General features: G+C 40.8%; 1 protein-coding gene across 2 annotated transcripts in view; it reads right to left on the minus strand.

Moving 5' to 3' along the window:
• Positions 1 to 19,901, minus strand: part of msraa (methionine sulfoxide reductase Aa) — a 57,347-nt gene that overhangs the window by 26,757 nt on the left and 10,689 nt on the right. For both annotated transcript variants that reach the window (XM_086264946.1, XM_086264945.1), the window contains exons 2-3: positions 10,021 to 10,089; positions 8,076 to 8,195 (exon numbers count right to left, since the gene is read on the minus strand). In XM_086264946.1, coding sequence (XP_086121072.1) covers positions 8,076 to 8,195; positions 10,021 to 10,089 — 189 coding nt within the window. The remainder of the gene's footprint in view (positions 1 to 8,075; positions 8,196 to 10,020; positions 10,090 to 19,901) is intronic.

The raw sequence follows: 19,901 nt of genomic DNA on the forward strand, positions 1-19,901 counted from the left end.
CGGTGGTGGCTTCGGCGCTGAATACCGGGAGCGGGCGAGAATGGCTAACTCTCGGGCTTGCAGTACCTCCCGGGCCTCGCGCACCATGTTTATTGAGTCCATAAATCCTCCGAGTTGACCAAAGTGGGCGTTCCTCTCGAGGATGGCTTCAATGGCTTTGATTCCTACTGTCACGGCACGGACATCATCAGTGTGGGAAATCTGCTCTACCAGACCCTGGATGCAGGCCAAATCAATTTCCCGGGCGGAGCCTGCTGAGTCCATGTCTGGTCGCGTCGTTCTGTCATGAAGCACTGTGTGGCAGGCAGGAGTTGGACCCAAAATGCAGGACTCAGACACAAGGGATGAACTCAAAACCACAGCTTTAATTGCTGGCACGGAAAACGAGTATACAACGCAAACTAAACTAAACTGGGAAATAACAAATTAACACACAGGGAGATCCACACAGCATGAGGGACGACGCAATACTGAGTCAGAGAAACACAGGGTTTAAATACACTGGGAAGTAACGAGGGGAATGAGACACAGGAGGGCACAGCTGGCGAAACAAGGAAGCAAAGCAGGACACATTCACATAAGACATGGACCTTCAAAGTAAACAGGAAATACACAGAGACACAGACCAGAGGTGGACAGAAAAGCACAGAGAAGCACGAGGGAGAGCACAGACATGACGGGCTGGGAAAACATGTAATGTAACACAAGCAGGGGAAGCTCAATAAACTAAGCAACTTAGGACCGATAAATTAACTCCAAGAATAACAAATGAACTTGACATGAAACAGGAACACAGGAAAACTAAGAGCGCTGGGTCGAATGACCCAGGATCCTGACATAAACCTTCTGTTTGTGGGAGGTAGACAGTCAAGGGGGAGGTAAAGATGATTGTTTCACACAGGATGAACTCCTCAATGAAAAATAAATAAGGACTACTTTGAAGTGTAAATTATACAAAACTACTCCAGCAGAATCCAGGAATAATAAAAAGAGAAATGAACACAGCAGCTGCCATTTAAAGACACAAAGACAGTGGACCTCCAGCAATTTTTGGACATTACTTAACAGTACCGCTGAGACAACACATATATGTGTCTCTTTTTTTTTGTTGTTCACTTAAGCACAGAATAAGAGAGAGACAGAGACCAACTAAACATAAAAGGTGACTGAAAGAATAAATCTGTTTGTGTGGGTATTTTACCAAATTGGAACTATGGTGTTATAAGCCCACTGGGACTGCACAGCTAGACTTGACGAGCACTTCCCCCGAGTGTCAGCTGTGTTATTCAGTGTGTGACAACATAAGAAAAACAAAAAACAATTAAAAGAAATGATATATCATGTTTACTTTGTATAATTACAGCAGTGGCAGCCCTGATAACTAGGGATGGGTACCGGTATCCGGTGCCATGATGGCACCGGTTCTGACATAAACGGTAGTAACCAGACCGAAAAGCAGCGCACATTTCGGTGCTTTTTTTCCTGAGCTGTGATACACTTTAGATTCTAGCCAATCATTTTACGTTTCCGAGGATAGTAGGCGGGTCCAGGTACGTACGTTCTTTTAGAGCAGAGCTACAGATTAAAAATGCCCAAGGCGAAGCGGTCAAAAGTCTGACTGTACTTCACAGCAAAATATGCAAACTCAGCAGCAACAAGTGCTTTAAGCTGATACTGTGATACTGTCAAAGGAGGTAACACCTCAAATCCGATGAAACACCTGGCGACGCATAGTGGGGTTTTTTTGTTTTTTTTTAAAAGCTGAGAAATGCACCGTATTTGATAGCTTGCTGTGAGACCTCACACCGAGCACATCTACTGCGGGTGTGGTGCCTGTTATCGGACCCGGAGTTAGCAACATCCCCCAAAAACCCGAAGAGGAGAGTCCTGGCCCCTAGCCCTGCCAGTGTAGCAGAAATGATGATGGATGATGATGCAGCAGCAGCCGTTCTTCTCTGCGTGAGTAGCTTAATGCTGTTCGTGTGTAATTTACGTTGAGTAGGCTCACCACGTTATTACATTAATGCATGCAAGGTGAACTACCAAACACCGTAGTAGTTACATGCGGCTGTCCTCTTGTTTGATGGCAGATGCTCCCTTCACCCTGGCCAAAAAGGCTAAAATGACCAAAGAAAAAGTGGAAAACAGTTAAACATGAAAGGTTTTGGACAAAGTTTGTGTTTTTTCCATTGTTTAAGCACTGCTTCCAGCCAAGAGTGATACCATATATGCCCCATAGCTGCAGAAAAGGCTAACATTGTTATCTTTTTACAAAAAACCAGCTGAACATGAGAGGTTTTTGGACCAATTTTGTGTTCTCCATTCTTTAAGCACCGGTTTGAGCACCGTTTGAGCACCGGCACCCTTTCAAAAGTACCGATTTGGCACCGGTATCGGATAAAACCTAAACGATACCCATCCCTACTGATAACCCCCAAGATAAAGAAGACACTATTTTGGCTGCTCTCTCATTTGCAAGGGGTTGATATTCCTCAGTAGCTGCTTTATTCAGGTGATGAATGCTGAGCTTGTATGATGTCAGCCGTCAGAGTTCAATGGTTAAACCCTTCTCATCGAAATTTCTGCACAGAATGCAGAAACACTCTCACAAGATGATTCACGTTTTTTTGCCTACTGCTCCCTAGCAGCAACTTCTTTAAAGGCTTTAAAAGCCAGAAAAGTCCAGAAACCAATGATGATGTTGCAGTGGATGGCTATATCCATCCCTTACACATATATAATGATGTTGCTCTTATTCGGGACCGCTACATCGATCACTACGGCCGTCTTCTTCTTTTTGTCTACCACCACTATGTCCTGTTGGTTAGCCACCACCATTTTGTCCGTCTGTATCTGGAAGTCCCACAGGATCTTAGCTCCACCACCCTTGGGGGCATCTCCCATTTTGACCTCAGGACTTACAGGCCATATTCAGCACAGATGTTTCTGTATACTATGCCGGACACTTGGTTATGGCGTTCCATGTATGCCTTGCCTGCTAGCATCTTGCACCCTGCTGTTATGTGCTGGATTGTCTCAGGGACATCTTTACACAGTCTTCACCTGGGGTGCATGGTGTCTGGTGTGATAGACCCCAGCCTTTATGGATCTTGTGCTCAGAGCTTGTTCCTGTGCTGCCATGATTAGTGCCTCTGTGCTGTCTAATATTACATTACGATATATATATACACAGGGCTCTAGAGTGCGACCAATTTGGTCGCAAATGCGACCAAATTTTTCAGTGGTGCGACTAAAAAAAATTTTTTGGTTGCACCTGTGCGACCAACTGTTCGGGTAGCAAAAAAAAAATAAATCTGCAACCTTCCCTGTGGTCAACAACAGACACACATTTTGCCCCTATCGTGGACTAAACCAATCAGAGATAGTCAGGGGCGGGACCTCTCTGATTGGCCGTGGTCCAGTTGAAAGTGCAGGTGGAAGTGGGAGGTGAGTAGCTTGAATAAAGCGATATCAATTCATTAAATCCTGAATCGACTTTTAAATATAACTGTGTTTTGCCAGAAACGCCAGATTCTCAGATTAAAGCTCACAAAACCATTTCAACAACAACCAAACAGCAAATGAGAGCAGGTACACGGATTCCACACAAAGACGTAAACACAGAGCGGACCGACGCATCAGAATCAGCTTTGTCTTTCTCGGCTTTCTCACCCGACGGCCCGTAGACAGACACGCTGTCGGAGCTTAGCGATTCTGATGCGTCCGGTCTGCGCTGTGATTACGTCTTTTTGCGCTGATTCTGAGCTGCAGGTTTTGTCTCTCTCCAACCAAAATTCACCGAGCCAGCAGCAAAAGAAGCAGCAAACTGCGCTTCACATTTGATCAATGCGTCATGAATTTTGCTGTTTTGCTTCCACGACTATTAAAATCACATTCATGCACAGCTAGCTCTCTCTCTCTATACTTCAAGAACAGCTTCCGTCTCCAATCTCTGTTTTCTGTATTATTCATTCGCTTATTACCCAACAGTCTACCGTTGTTCACAGCGCTGTGGCTGCTGTCTTTTTCTTTTCTTTTTTCACTTAAATGACCTCGGACAAGAAAGCCTATTTTTTCTGTTATTCAATACTGAAGAAATGGATGGATTATAGAAATCAGTGATGATACCCAGCCCTAGTGAGCAGCCTAGGCACGACAGACGTGGATGTAGCTGTAATAGGAAAAGAACTATTGCTAACTTTTCTGTTAAGTTAAGGCCTGATCCTTCTGAAATTCATAGCCAGTGCTCTGACATGGTGTCATCAATCTTTGAATGCTGAAAAAGCACAGTGTATCCAGAAAAACACATTATATTATATAAATTATTATAAAATTTGTGTACGCCTAACTTTTGTGCCGTTACGCCTAACTTTTTAAAGTTAGGCGTACCGGTACGCCCATGGCAAAAAGTTAGTCTAGAGCCCTGATACATATATACTACTGGTCCATTCTTGTAACAAACTGACTACAAGAAACATGTAAATTAAAAATATGCTTATAATCAGCCTTTTAAATCAAGTGTTATTTCATTATAACTTCACAAATTTGAATGTGATCCATCTACATAATAAGACGGCCCTGTGTAAAAGTCAGAGTCATCTCTTTACATTTTGATAGTAGAACAGGAAATAGTTGCAGCGATTTATTGACACATCTGCAAACACAGTATATAAGGCAAAAGCACAGGTTATACAATTTTATCAAGCTTGAAAGTCATTTTTTGTGTAATCACCTTTTAATTCTTCAACATAGCCTGAACTTTCTTAAGAAAGCTTTCCTGCAATTTCTTTAAGAAGTCTTCAGGAATCGTTGTCCAGGTTTCTCGAAGGACATTCAAAGCTCTTCTTTGGATGTTGGCTACCTTTTGTTCTGTTCTCTGTCAAGATGATCCCACACTTCTTCAATCATGTTGTTTGCACTGGCACTGTGTTTGGGACCCTGAGCCATGCCGGTCAGATCCTTTCCAGATGGAATTGCATGGCGGATCAAAATCTGACAGTGTTTTTCAGCATTCATAATTTCATCAACTTTCCCAAGATCCCCAACACCACTGGCTGAAGTACAGCCTCAAACCATGACAGACCCTCCACCATGTTTTACAGATGGCTGCAGACACTCTGTTGTACCTCTCTCCTGACCTCCTCCACACAAACTGACAACGATTTGAACCACAAACTTCAAATTTGGATTCCTCACTCCATCAGACCTATTGGCACTGATTTTCAGTCCAGTGTAGCTTGGCATACCTCAGCCTTTTCTTCCTGTTTCCTTTCCTTAGGAAAAGCTTCTTGACAGCCACTGTTCCACTGAGGCCATTTCCGACGAGGCTTCAGTGAACAGCACCTGGATCAACTAAAGTTTCAGCTGCAACTCTCTCGACTCTCAGATACTGTTCATCTGCTGAGGATAAGTTTTTAACACCTGCCACATCATCTTTTGTCCTCCACTTATCCAGTTTCCTCGATTTTTTTTTTAATGACGCACTGCACAACATGGTGAATAGCTCTTTGGGAATCACCTTGTTGGTCATAAAATAGTATTTCATGTCTGTTTCATTGGTTCAACTAAACAAAATGTAAACAAAGTATGTACTTTTGCAACAGGCTGCAGGTAACAGTGTGTAAATATACCATTTAAGTTTGGATATTTGTAAAGTTGTTATGTGCTGACACATCACAACACTGGTGCCTTTTTTACTACTAGAATGAAAGAAATGGGGGTGGATGAAGATTTTTGCCCAGTACTATATAAGAAAAGCCTGGAGGAGGAGCTAAATGATTCACTTTAACAACTGATTAAATTCCTTTTTAAATACCATAATTTTAATTATCGCGGTGTCTTTATAATATTCCGGGTTTATGTACAATTAAAAAATTAAATCCATCCATTCCTGATTAACTGCGACAAATAAGCTGCAGGCACAAGCACTCATCTTCACGGCAGTTTTTACAGCTTCAAACGGTAAAAATAAACACACATTCCTTTGACCGTGTATGAAGATGGCTTCAAACTCAAATAATGACGAGCACACAGTGGAGTGAGAGAGTCAGAAACAAAGACAGCAAGTGAGAAAAATAATGAAGTGTGTGGGAGTGTTTTTACATCTATACTAACTCAGGTGCTCTATCTTTAAAAAAAAGAGAAAAATATGCTAATATAATCATCACATTTTGAACCTACGCAGATCTGACTGTAAATATTTAACCAACAATGAATATTCAGATCAATCTTTTTTTCCCCCTCCGGTTGTGTGTGTCTCTTGAAGATGTGAAGGTGTGAGGAGCACTTCATTTAGCCAAGTGCCCTCTTTTAATAGTCTGCCAAGATACCGTGCTAATTAAAACACACATCCAGCAGTTCAAACCAGGTTCGCGGTAGGTGTTTTTGTTTCAGAAACAGTGAGAGCAGTTAGTTAATGCCAGTTTAGGACTGTCACTGCGCTGCATTTGAATATGAAAGGTGAATTTTAATAAAAACTCACAAGATGTGCCTCTGCTTGAAAGTGTATCATCAAAAGTATTCAGCATACAGATAAGATATCACTCTATAACATGAATAAATGTAAAATAGCTGTCAGTCTGCTTACAATTAAAGAAGGACATAAATGAGCTGAAACGTGAAGCCAAATGTCTCAAAAGTATCCCAGAGTTTTTTTTAACTAGGACTCCAAGTCCAGAAACACAAACACACCTCTGGGTTTAGCCTCTGCTGACAGATAAATCATGCTACCAAACTGTATACTCATGCATGTCAGAGGTATCAATGTGCTGTTTTCCCTTTGACCTGCCGATCAGTCTCTAATATTTTTCATATGATTAAATTAGCCCTCATGCGCCTCCCCAGAAATGTAGCATGGTCACGATGCAGACTGCAGCTGTGAATGGTTACTGATGTGCACAACCCCTCTGTAGAACATAATGTGATCCATTATGGGATGTTATTCTATCTAGATTCCACATAATGCTAATGTAATTTGCCAGTGTAATCTGCCATCGCCTTGTTTTCATACCTCTGCTATTCTGTGCATGAACTCCGTCTCTTGTCTGCACTGCAATAATTAAAGTATTCATTTTGTTCCATCTCAAAAATGATCTTCTCCGTTTCACTCCTAGTTTTCTGAAGTAAGAGAATCAAGTCAGCAGCATGGAAACCCCGCTACCAATTTGTGTTTTGGAGGTGTAATTACAGAGCCATGCCCTGTCTTAGATAAAATGAAATAAACTGCAATTCAGCTTCGCTCGGATTTTATTTGTGCAAAAGAAATCTGTGTCCAGTAACCTGGAGAATTTTGTCTCAAGACTTGTTTGAAGGCGATAGAGGGTCCAGTAGGCGCTGCAGAAGGAAATGTAAAAGCTATTAAATGCTAGTCATTTTATTATAGACATAAATTGAATTTCCCATTAAAGAAAAGTTAGAAATTATAGTTCAGTCAGAACCCCTGTAGTTAGAAGTTGCCTGTTATTTCCTTCTGCAGTCATTTTTATATTTGTCGTCATTGACTTCATTCTGGGATCTTCCAATGCATTTACGAAAAAATTGCCTAAACTTACACCATCAAATCTCCAGTCGGGCCTCCTTTTTGCTGCTATGTTTATAATCACTATAAATAAAAGGGTACTTTCTATTCAAATGCTGCTCTCACATTTTTTTTTCCAGAAACTCAAAAGCCAACTGCTCTCTTTCATTTTTGTGTCTTTAACACGCTGCACACACAGACAGCATGAAAAACACCAACTTATCAATTAATCATCTAAACTTTTCTGCACCATATCGATGCGACTGTTTGACAGAATAAAACCAAGTTAAAAAGTAAAAGAGACAGATGGTGATGCAGATCTAATGATGGATTCACTCTCTACTGGCCGACTGAGAGGTCTGGACACACATCACACACACACACACACAGCTCCTCCTCAGAGTGGTCAGGCATGAATAGCAGCCTTATCCATGCCCCAGTATAATAGGGCCTGTGGGAAATGATTCACTCTTCTGTTTATGTGTGTCTTGTTTTCCACAATTTATTGAGTCACAGTAGAAAACACATGATTATGTGTGTGTTGGTAAGCAGAGGGTACCTGTGCAAACTTCCTTGTAGGTGGGGTTAGATGTGTAACCCCCAGAATAGCCCACTTGGGTAGAATAAACTCCTTTTTGCCTCCAAAACTCCCTCTCTGCACCCCAGAAGCAGCCCATACCTTCGAGGGGAAAAAATAAATAAATAAATAAAACAAATAAAACAAATAACAGCAGTCTTTAACAACCAATCCAATTTAACAAGACAGTAAAGACCAGGTCACACCATGCATCACATCTGTGGGAGTATTTACTGACTTGAGTCCCTCATTACCTTCTGTTGGCAGAGAAAACTCACAAAGATTCAGATGTTTGACTTTGATGTGAGCATTTACATGAAGAATAAAGGCAGACAAATACAGAAAATGAGATGCCGTTTGACTGGGAGTCGAGTTTGTACGGTGGATGGTAAATTACTTATTTTCTTCTTTCTACATTTGTTTCTTTTAATTGTTTTTTCATGTGTCATGTAACACGGTTGGAGATCCATTTAGTGTAGTCAATAGAAAATCATAAATCTCATGACATGGATTTGATAGGAACTGTTTGCGTGCTTTAGACCAAACTGTGGATGATGAACACAAACAAAAAGAAATACAGAAATCAGAAATAAACTGCAGGTTACATGCATAACCCCGGTTCTCAGACTTTTATAGTAAACCCATATTTACAGAGTCTTATATCCACAGCTAAAAACTACAAACTTTATTTTACTTGCATAACTCCAGTTTTCAGATTAGCATGATACGACGTCTCACTATGGAAGAGACATCCACTGTGTAGAAATGGACAAAAGTGAGGGGTGAAAAACAGCTTTTTCTGAATGTGGAAAGAAAGACACATTCAAGTAACTTTGAATACGGCATGATTGTATGTGCCTTAGTATTTCAAAAATTGCAACTAGGATTTTACCCCACAACCATCTCCAGGGTTTACAGAGAATGAGCTGAAAATAGGAGAATACCTAGAAAATATCCGTCCAGTTCTCTAGATAAAAATATCTTCTTGATGCCAGAGATCAGAGGAGAATAGTCAGATTGCTTTGAGCTGATCGAAGGGAACGGTAAGTACAATAATCCAGTAGGATCTGGTGGAACCATCATCATGGATTTGTGGCCAACAAATCTACAGAAATTGTGTAACGTGTTCGTGTCAATATGGATCAAATGAGGAAAACTTCCAGCTCCTTGTTGAATCTGTGCAATGAAGCAAATCTGGTACTAGCAACATGAAACAGTATAATTTATATATGTATGCATGTGTTTTATTTTTATTTGCAATGCTAATTTTGTAGGCTAACCTTATATATGTTTTGTCTTATTCTGGAAGGTGAATTACACAAATTATAAGAGAAGAGAAGCAGAGTGTTTGCAGCTATAGGTCTAAAAACAACAGTGCAAGAAGAATAACTACAAAAATTGAATCTGGTGTTATATAGCTAACTTAAATTTCACAGATATATCCAGGAATGGTAAGGATGCAGCAACTAACCCCGTGATGAAATATATTCAGATTAAAAATGCAAAAATCTGGGCGTAACATACAAGCCTATGGCTGTGAGTTTTAAAAGCAAGCCTGGTTCATAACTGGAGTTTATTTTTCAGCATGTTTTCAATTAATTTTCAGCATTACATTGGGTGACTAGTCTAATATTACATGTAGAGAAGAAGTAGGTAGCTAATGCTTCATTTATGCTTAAGTTCATGTGAGTCAACGTGACCATCAATAGGAAGCCCTCCACTTTCTGTTTGTATGTGTACATGACTATATTTTCCCCTTTTTGTGGCTTGTGCATGTACAAGAAATACTGAAGTTAACAAGGCAGTAAAGACTGAAATTGAAATCACTGAAATTACAATTACAATAAGCTGCAATGCAGGTTTTAGGTCATATCAGCATTTAAGCTAAACTGCATCAATTTCCTTGTATGTGTTTGGAGACACTTACCAAACATGGCCATCTCTGTTCCCTCTGGAAAAGGTGGAACAGTCCTGTTTCCATTCACATCATGTTTTTCTGCAGGAGCAAGTGACAAAGAAAGAGAAGGTATGAGAATTAAAAGATAAGAACCAAACGGCTGAAGACCGGCTCTATTCTCTGCTTCAGTTATGTTGTTATCTGCAGTGTGGTCATTGTTTACAGACACTGAGAGGATTTATTCATTAGATTTGCACCACTGGTACATGTTTCCCAACATGTTAATGTCTTCCCGAATCCAGTATAGGAGCAAAGACCACTCTGCGTATGCCAAATCAGACTTTATCTGTAAATGTAATTAATATTCATGCCAGTATCATTTTAAAATAGCTGTTAAACAGTTTTTATTGTAGCCAGCTATCATCGGGGAATTTCTTTCCAAACGTACAGCACAATTTCAATAAAAAACATGCTTTTAACAAGACTGCACCACCAAAATACACAAGATGTAGTACACACACACACACACACACACACACACACTGAGTGACCCACTTAGACAGTGGCGAACAGATCTACATAATTTCATAGCAGCTGCATTCACTCCAATCAGCACAGAGCCAGAGGTGCACAAGGACCCATTTGAGGCCACCCAGCCACCTGGCTGGGCTAACACACATTAGCATTAGCATGCTGGAGGCTGCATGTGTGTGTGTGTGTGTGTGTACAGATGGCTTGCTGTACAATGCTGTGGGGGAGGGAAATGGATTAAATTAAATGTGATGATGGAGGAGAATGAGAATAAACGTAACATCTGGATCCCCCCTTCTTACACCCTCCCCCGTTTTCACAAAAACACGCAAACATACACACACACACACACACACACACACACACACACACAGTCTTCACGCGTGATCGCATAATTGACATGAGGGGCAGCATGCCTATAGACAAAAGCAGCCAGATGGACTGCCAACCAATCAGCAATGCGTGCGCACACACATCAGAAAATGATTTTTGATTATCAGTTTTTACATTTTGCACTTGGTGTTCTCAGATTTTTTTTTTCTTTTCATTTTGTACAAACACAAAAAGACACACTTTATCACAATCTGAGCGAATGAGTCGTCCTTGTTTGTCTGATTACATGAGCAGCTTTTCATCCTGTGTCAGCCCAACAAAAATCTTCAGACACTTTCTCATCTTCCTCTGGATTCTATTCTCTTATATATGTTTTGTCTTATTCTTCTGGAGGAAGGTTTGGAGCTGCAGCCATCTCCTGCCCTGACTGGGAGTTTGGAAATGACTGCACCTCCTTGCCTTTACTCCCTTTACAATCCTACTGTTCGATTAGTATCCCATTGCACAATATCCCTGTTGTTCCTAATGTCCAACTGTGCACAAAATTTGCAATTGATACAAGCTGAAAAAGCTGCTGTGTGTACAGTGACATAATTATTTGTTCAAATGTTTAAATATGATGTAAAGTGAATGTATAATAAAGAATAAAGCGAATAAACTATTTTTTTGGATATTTTCTATGTATTTCACAAATCAAATCCAAATTGATCCGATTTAATTACCAACCTTAGAATATTGACAAAAAAAAGAATTTTCTAAATTTGAATGGTTGACTATAATATATATATAGTCAAGCAATCTTATAGATTTTCTTGCATATATCCACATTTCTATCCTCTGCTATAGCCACAAGCTGTGGGTAATGACTGCAAGCATCAGCCTGCAGATGCGAGTGGTGAAAATGAGCTTTCTCTGAAGGGTGCCTCGGCTCAGAAAGGGTGAGGCGCACAGTCAGTTGGGAAGGGCTCAGAGTAGAACTGCTACGGTAATTATTAGAGGTGGTTCAGGCTTCTGAATATGATGCCGCCTTGGTGAGGTGTTTCAGACATGAACAACTGGAAGGAGAGCCCAGGACACTCAGCTGACCTGGCACCGCCTCATTTTCCTCACAGAAGACCTGAAGGTGGTATCTGGGGAGAGGGAGGGCTGGGCATGTCTGCGTTGACTTCAACCTCCACCACCCCTAACCCAGATGAGGAGCAGAAAATGAATAAATGGATAGATGGATATCAGGATGGCTCAGAATGGCTCTTTGGGTGTGTCTACAAAATTATATTACACTACAGTGAAGGCAGCAAGACTGTATTATATTATCTTCACTAATATCTGTATATTTTTTGTCATTATTGGAAAAATAGATGATGATGATGGATGATGGATGCCTGACTTAATAAAAGCCCGATTATCAAAACTGCTTAAAAAATAATTTCCTTTGGGCTCTCACTAAAACCTTTTTGGAAGATGTGTAAATTCCCATTGTGAAGGAAAAACCCTAAATATACAGCATTTTGCCCTGCAGGAACCCAAACGTTGTCTGTTGGCTAATCCACAGTGTAATCCAGTGTGCTGATACTGGGTGCCTTCTTCTGTCTTAATTGGACAGATGCTGAGAGATTTTTCATCTGAGATGCCCCAGTTTCCAGACACCGGAAAACTGGATTTAAACTCTAGAATAAACGCTGGTAACGGAATGATTTTTGGCACAAAACCAAGGGAGTTGAAAGTCATAAAAATCATCACAAATGAAGCTTTAATCCAAAAAGCATCAACCTTCAACAACCTGCAAATCCCTGTGATTTCAAATGGAAATTTAAGATCCTGCACCTTAATACTGGTACACATTCAGCATCCCCTTTCCTCCTCCTCCCACATTATCCTGTGTGTGTGTGTGTGTGTGTGTGTGTGTGTGTGTGTGTGTGTGTGTGTGTGTGTGTGTGTGTGTGTGTGAGAGAGAGAGAGAGTGTTAGTAATGGCTGCCTTCAGGGACCAGCAAAGGCATGTTCATTACTGGCTACACACAAGCACACACAGATACTTGCGCGTGTGTGTGTGTATGGCACACGCATGCCATACACACACACAGACAGACACACACACACACCAAGACACTGAAAGATAAACAATTTAAATGTAAATGTCAGTGGGAAAGACAATAAATTCAGACAGAATACTAATGAGAGTAAAAGCTCACTGTGTGTGTGTGTGTGTGTGTGTGTGTGTGTGTGTGTGTGTGTGTGTGTGTGTGTGTGTGTGCGTGCGTGTGTGTGCGTGCGTGTGTTTGTTTGCGTGTTATAGAAAAAGAAAGATAAAGAAAAAACAAAGCTCTGAAATGTAAACACCTTTCTTAGTAACAGCTGTTGCAAACACACACGCACACACAACCACACGCACACACAACCACACATGCACCAGCCCATTTGTTTCTTGAAAGATTTGAACAAGAGCAGATAATAATGTGTACCAATAAGTTTGCAGGATATATTTAAACTCAGATGAGATAGGAAAAAAATCCGTTATTTATTATAAAATTGCACTACAGCTTTTATAATTTCACTGCACAATATTTGTTGTTTGGCCTGAGCTCTGCAAAAGGACTGACTTGAGTTTTCACAAAATCGGTGCAGCAATTCTGCTCATTTTAAAAAATGTATTCTGCAGTGACAAATCAATTGCACACTGCTATTTAAGCTGCTTTTTTCCACACATTTCCCAGGCAGGGCTGATTTTTAATGCTCACAAGGTTCATGTTTTAGTTCAAATGACACCCAGATACAGTAACTGCGCACACTTCAAAGTATTGTTGAAATTATGCTCACTGGTTTGCTTTCCTGCTTCTGCATGCTGCACTTCAGAACCTGAAACAAAGCCCCACACCCTACAATTTCCATCAATCCTTACCAATAAAAATAGAGCCAAGTTGCCACCAAGTTCGTCAACAAATTCCTGTTTTTTAATGCCAAAAATATATCCATTCAACTCAGATTGACTTCACATTTTTCCTCTCTTCATCTTTGCCCCACTTGCAGTAGATCCAAGCCACAAATGGGACCTGTCTCCTAGTTTCAAATCCACTGGTACCGACCATCCAAGAAGTTTGTGCTTTAGTTCTCATGGGTGAAGTTGCAGCATTGTTACCAAACACTAATTAGCAGATGTGTGTCTGTGTATCTATTCAGATTAGTCAGCTAAGAACGACGGCTGTTGTTAGCTGATAAATTACCAATCCATTGTCTCATCCAAATATGTTAATATCTGGCTCAAAAAACTAATATGATAGCAGTCAAAACACAGAGGCGTCAAAATGAGGTTACAGTGGCTACACCCACCTTATATATGTAGAATCTTTAGAAATATAAAGTACCAATAGAGTAACTACATCAGTTAGTCTATTGTTTTTAATTAAAATAATTCAGGAACCATAGTTTACCCTACAATACCTGCTCTGCAGCCTTTAAAAATATTTATTATTTCTTTCAATGTAACCTTTATGATCTTGTGAGTTTAGAGCTTTACCACAGCATTTATAATACCGCAATTTATGTTTAAGATATTAATGTGTATAATATTCCCAGTCCCACACAATAATACAAATCATTTGACATGCCAGAATTAAATTCCTCTTCTACTTAGTGCCAGCCATGCCATTTCAATTCCAGATTTAATATGAAATCATCTCAGAATGCAACAGCGTGAAAAACAAATGAAAAGGAATGAAATCTGGATCGCCCCCCCAACAATTTCCTTTCTAAACTTACAGGACTGCGGGGACACTCAAAGTGAAACATGCTTCCTGATTTAATTGTTGTTTGTGCTGTAGACTGTTTAGAGATGAAGAGCTAAAAACTAAGGACATTCCCCCCTGTTTCCACCAGCCAATCGCACCCTGGGCGTATCTGTCGGGACTGAAAAAGAAAACATAATAAGAAACTGCCTTAAGTGTGCATTTTTTGTAATGGCTATCAGAGGGCAAGAAAACGTATAGTCCTATGGAAGTCTACAGACTGACCTCAGCAAAGACTTTCCTGCTGGGTTTATGGTCACAGTCAGTAATTTCATACTGAAACACTGAATTTATTTTAATTTTTTCTCAATGTAAGTATCAGAAAGGAGGATTATCCCAGATATGTTCATTGGCTAACCACTTCTGACTGACCAGTCTGACCGCTTGTCACATTCAGTTTCATAACACCAGGACAGTGATGGCTTCAAAACGAGACTTCAAAAACTAGTGGGTGACCTCACAATGGCAATTTTCATACTGTTACTGGAATCAGTATACTGGTGTGTATAATCACAGGTGCGTGCACCAAGGAAGAGCTCATCAATGCTGTGGTGCCCAATATGTGTTCATGTATTGCATTTAAAAAGTCAAGCAACAAGCAGTAGCAGACATATTATGGGACTAAAAACACACAGACTATTTTCATTCTCATGCTTGCCTGACTTTGCGCGCTGATTTAAAGAAGACAAAACAGACTGCAGATTGTTTCTGCTCCGCATCTTGTTTCTGTGTTTATTCAAGACAGTTTCTGACTGTTTGCACTAATTTTCTTTTATTTAGTGGTAAAGAGCAGCGAAAGAGGTTAGAAAGCACTTCAGGGCCCTTCACATCAGAGACCCACTTCATTTTAGGTTTTGTGTGTGTGTGTGTGTGTGTGTGTGTGTGTGTGTGTGTGTGTGTGTGTGTGTTTGTGTGTGTGACTAACCAGCCTGCCTCCCGGTCTCTTCTCCCGCTCCCTAAATCCTGTCACAATAATAAGCCTGATCTCAGGACAGGCGTTTATCCATGGTGACATCTGTGGCACACACGTTCACACTCTCCATTAGTGCTGCTCTATTTCAGCTCAGGCCTACGTGTGTGTGTGTGAGTGAAGGCAGCCAGAATCAGCCAATCAGCACTCAGTACATTCCAGTTTATCTCCATGGCCTTTCATCACGCCCTTCATCGCTTTTTAATTTTCTGTAGTGCAGCCACAGATAACAAAAGAGAAACTGATAAAATAAGAAAGAAAAGAGTTAAATAAACCGATCAGCACTGAATTTATTGTTGTGTAATGAGGCTATACTGCGTCATTAAAAGATAGTCACCTCAATCCTATGAATCTGCATGATTTCCATCAGCCTATTCTGTAGAAAATGATGTGACTTTCAATAAATTTCTGCCGATCCGAGATAAACGAGAGCAGAAAATCTCTTACGTCACCCTGCACACAGAGCTGACAAAGTGCTGAGTCAGGCTCTTGCGTCATTGTCTTATATTTTGTAGCTATTTCATCTCCCTTTTTCCTTTACTTGGTTTTCTTTCACTGTTCATCAGCAGCACAATAAAAACCATTATGCTTGAAGGAAGAGCAAACTCCATGTAAACTGAAAGGATTAAAACTTTCCTTGTGTTAATTGAAAGCACGGGAAAAATTAAGACGCAAAATAACACCCAACAAACTTGTGAGATGTTTGTTGGGTGCAAACTTTTTCCAATCAACCACTCAAATCTGTGAGAAACATCCAGTCAAACTTCCCAGACTTAAGACTAGTAGCAAACAACAAAGGAAAAAAAAACTTCTGATCTATGAGATACAGACGTGGAGGTAAAATAGTTCAAGAAGATTCTTGACTCGATGCTGCCTAAAGCTGAGAAGTTGAATTCTCTCAGGATCTTACTGAGGGATCCTGGGATGGAAAGGTGGAGCATGAGTTGGACTGGTTAAAAGAGCTATGCCAAAATCACAGTGTGGGTAACACAGCACAGTTCTCAATTTTAGTAGTTGCCATTAATGGTTAAACAAGCGGAAAGCAGTCAGTAAACAGTAAAGTGCCAAAAACTCTAATGGCCACTTGAGGCTGGCTCCAACAGAGAATCAATCCCAAATCACATGTTAAAATGTCCAAATTAACAGGAAAAACACACATGTTTACAGCCTGATACAAAATAGTTTTGGTTTATAAGCGTAGTTTTACTCTTCATAGCAACCGAATGTTCTTTTAGAACTCGTCCATGTGAATGGTAGAGTTAGGGGCGTGGCTACTCTGACTAACAGGTATGCAGATGCAGGCAGCTGGAGCCAATCAGCATCTGCTGGGCCTCACCTCTGCTAATCCAAGTGCATCAACTGGACCTTTGCCATGGAGCATGTAATCATCTGACAATTAATTTGAGTTTCCTATGTGTGCCTATCTACCGAATTTTTCGGACGATAAGGCGTCGATGAACGGGTCTGTTTTCATACATATGGCGCACCGGATTATAAGGCGCATTAAGCAAAACAAAACAGTCAGATAAGTCACACTTTACTCAACTCATTCTTCTTGCTTCCTCCACTTCGGTACCATTGATTCATTAATGCTGAATTCTCTCGTAGCTGCTCTATTCCCATGTTGTTGCAGTACATTAATGACTAACCTCGTATTGTGGATGGATTATCTCAGTTGTTCTCCTGGCTAAAGTTTTGGTCCATTTACAGCATCCTGCCATGCGACTGCAATTGTTCCTAACCACTGGAAATCACGTTAACTTTTATCGAGTGGAAAAAAGTTAGCATTCATTCTCCAGCTTTACTGTGTTTATAATAATAATGGATTGGATTTATATAGCGCTTTTCAAGGCACCCAAAGCGTTTTACAATGCCACTATTCATTCACTCTCACATTCACACACTGGTGGAGGCAGCTACGGTTGTAGCCACAGCTGCCCTGGGGCAGACTGACAGAAGCGAGGCTGCCATATCGCGCCATCGGCCCCTCTGGCCCACACCAGTAGGCGGAAGGGTAAAGTGTCTTGCCCAAGGACACAACGACCAGGGCAGAGAGCCCGGGAATCGAACCGGCGACCTTCCGGTTACAGATACGCTTCTCAACCCCCTGAGCCACAGTCGACCCACGTATGTATACGTAGCACATCATTATATTGCCCAGAGGTCGGCAACCTGCGGCTCGGGAGCCCCATGCGGCTCTTTAGTCCTTGTACTGCGGCTCCGCGTGGTTTGGGAAAATAAATTAGAAGTATTTAGCTGAAGTGTATTTTATCTATGTTAGTTCTTTTTTAACTTGTAGTTCTAAATTGGAAGATTGTTGTGATATTGAAATATAAAAATAAAATTATATTCTATTATTTTTTTCACTCAAAATAAGCGTCACACTCGCGGAAGCCGGTGTACCCTCCGAAACGCTGTGCATTTATCGAGACTTTCAACCCCAGGTAGGCCAATTATGGATCTTTGTATCCACATTATGTCAGCAGCTATTTTCAACCGTGAACTATGTTAAAAACAAACACCGCTCACGCCTCATAGATGACAGCTTACAGTCCTGCGTAAAGATGAAAGTGACTTCGTACAGCCCTGATTTGCAGACGCTGTGCGCAGAGGTTCAGGAGCAGAAGTCCCATTGTAAACACGGCAGACCCGACGATGTTTGCACGAACAAGCTTTTCACACACAGTTGCTGTACGCATACAGCCGGCTGTAGCTTTGCAGCTCACAGCCCGACACACGCCAACACAACAGCAGAGAGAGCACAGACGTAAAGGCGGCGAGCCGTGATTGCGGGTGTCGCTCAGGTGCGTCCGCCTCCCCTGCAGCGGCGCTGCAGACCACGCCAGGTCTGGTCAGGTAAAATACATATTTAGGCAGAATTTTGCAAATATCTATCTTTCTTTTTTTAGCAGCATAGTGCTTTTTTTCCAATTATTTTTTAAAAGCCAGGCCAAGGCTCCAAAAGCCCAAAGGCGATATAAGGGTGGCGGCTCACAACAGTTGTTGTTTGCTACATGGATCATTTTAGTTCAGCTGGGTGTCTTTCCGTTTGTTATATTTCGTTCAAAATGTGTTAATTACATAAATAAAATATAATTTTCTCTGTAGCACTTCATGGGTTTCATAAGCAACACAGCTTAGTTGTTCACACAAAGCATAAAGATAAAAAACAATAATTACAGTGTTATCTTCATTTTAGATGTCAAAAAGTATTTGCAGCTCCCGGTGTTTTCTTTTGCGTGGAAACCGGGTCCAAATGGCTCTTTGGGTCTTAAAGGTTGCTGACCCCTGAGCTTGCCCAACTTCAGTAACCCTGCAAAAGTACAAAAGTTACTGATGTTTGGTTTTCTGTCTTCATTTATGTTGGAAGTGGTGGCAGAGCTGTATGTTTTAATTTTATCACAAATCACTCAGTCAGAACATGCTATATCATGCTTAGGTAACTAGCGAAACTAACTTCCTGCTAACTTCGAACTCCATTAAATTTAATAAATCTACCTACGGCAGATGAATGGTATCTCAAAATAATGTGACGAGACATGGCCTTCACTGGATCCATCTACTGTTCGTGAAGCCTCATCAGAAATGGCCTCCATGGAAGGGTGGCTGTTAAGAAGCCATTCTTAAGGAAAGGAAGAAAAGGCTGATGTGTGCCAAATTACACAAGTGGACAGATGTTTCAATGAATATCTGCATCAATGTCTGATTTTCTGCGCAAAATATAAAGAAATTAGGGGTAATTCAACACTTTAGACATTACTATATGTACAAAAATTCCCACATATGTTTGTGGTTCTACAGAAAAAGTCTAAAGATCACTAAAGTATGTCTTCTTCCATTTTAACCTGTCTGAAGAGTGTCTATGCAAAATGTCATGGTAGAAACTTCCAATTACTGCAGTTATTAGCATTTGTCATGTGGTCTTCTTTTTTGTATTTCCTCCAAAATTACTTTTCTCTTTAAAAATGCTGCTGTTTAAGAAATGATTAGTATCTATATCAGTAAAATTGTAGCTAGAAATATTGATAACGCATCAAATTGAAAAAAAATTGGTATCGCCCATCTCCATGAAGAACCCCGCCTCCTCCCCCCTGGAGCTCCCGACTTGACAGTGATAAATGAAGCACTGCAGCTAATGTCTAGCTTGGGGAGATTGGAGTCCACACACACACACACACACACACACACACACACACTCACAGTGAAAAGATTGCTTCTACTGCACTGCAATTAAATCTACAAAGTAACCTCCCCCCACCCTCGCCTCCTCTGATTGCCTGGTTTCTTCATCTTCCT

This window comes from Aulonocara sp. 'chitande type north' Nkhata Bay, linkage group LG15 (genome assembly GCF_057382095.1).
Source record: "Aulonocara sp. 'chitande type north' Nkhata Bay isolate Kocher_YH1m ecotype deep benthic linkage group LG15, A_spYH_male_GT1.1, whole genome shotgun sequence".
Lineage (NCBI taxonomy): Eukaryota > Metazoa > Chordata > Actinopteri > Cichliformes > Cichlidae > Aulonocara > Aulonocara sp. 'chitande type north' Nkhata Bay.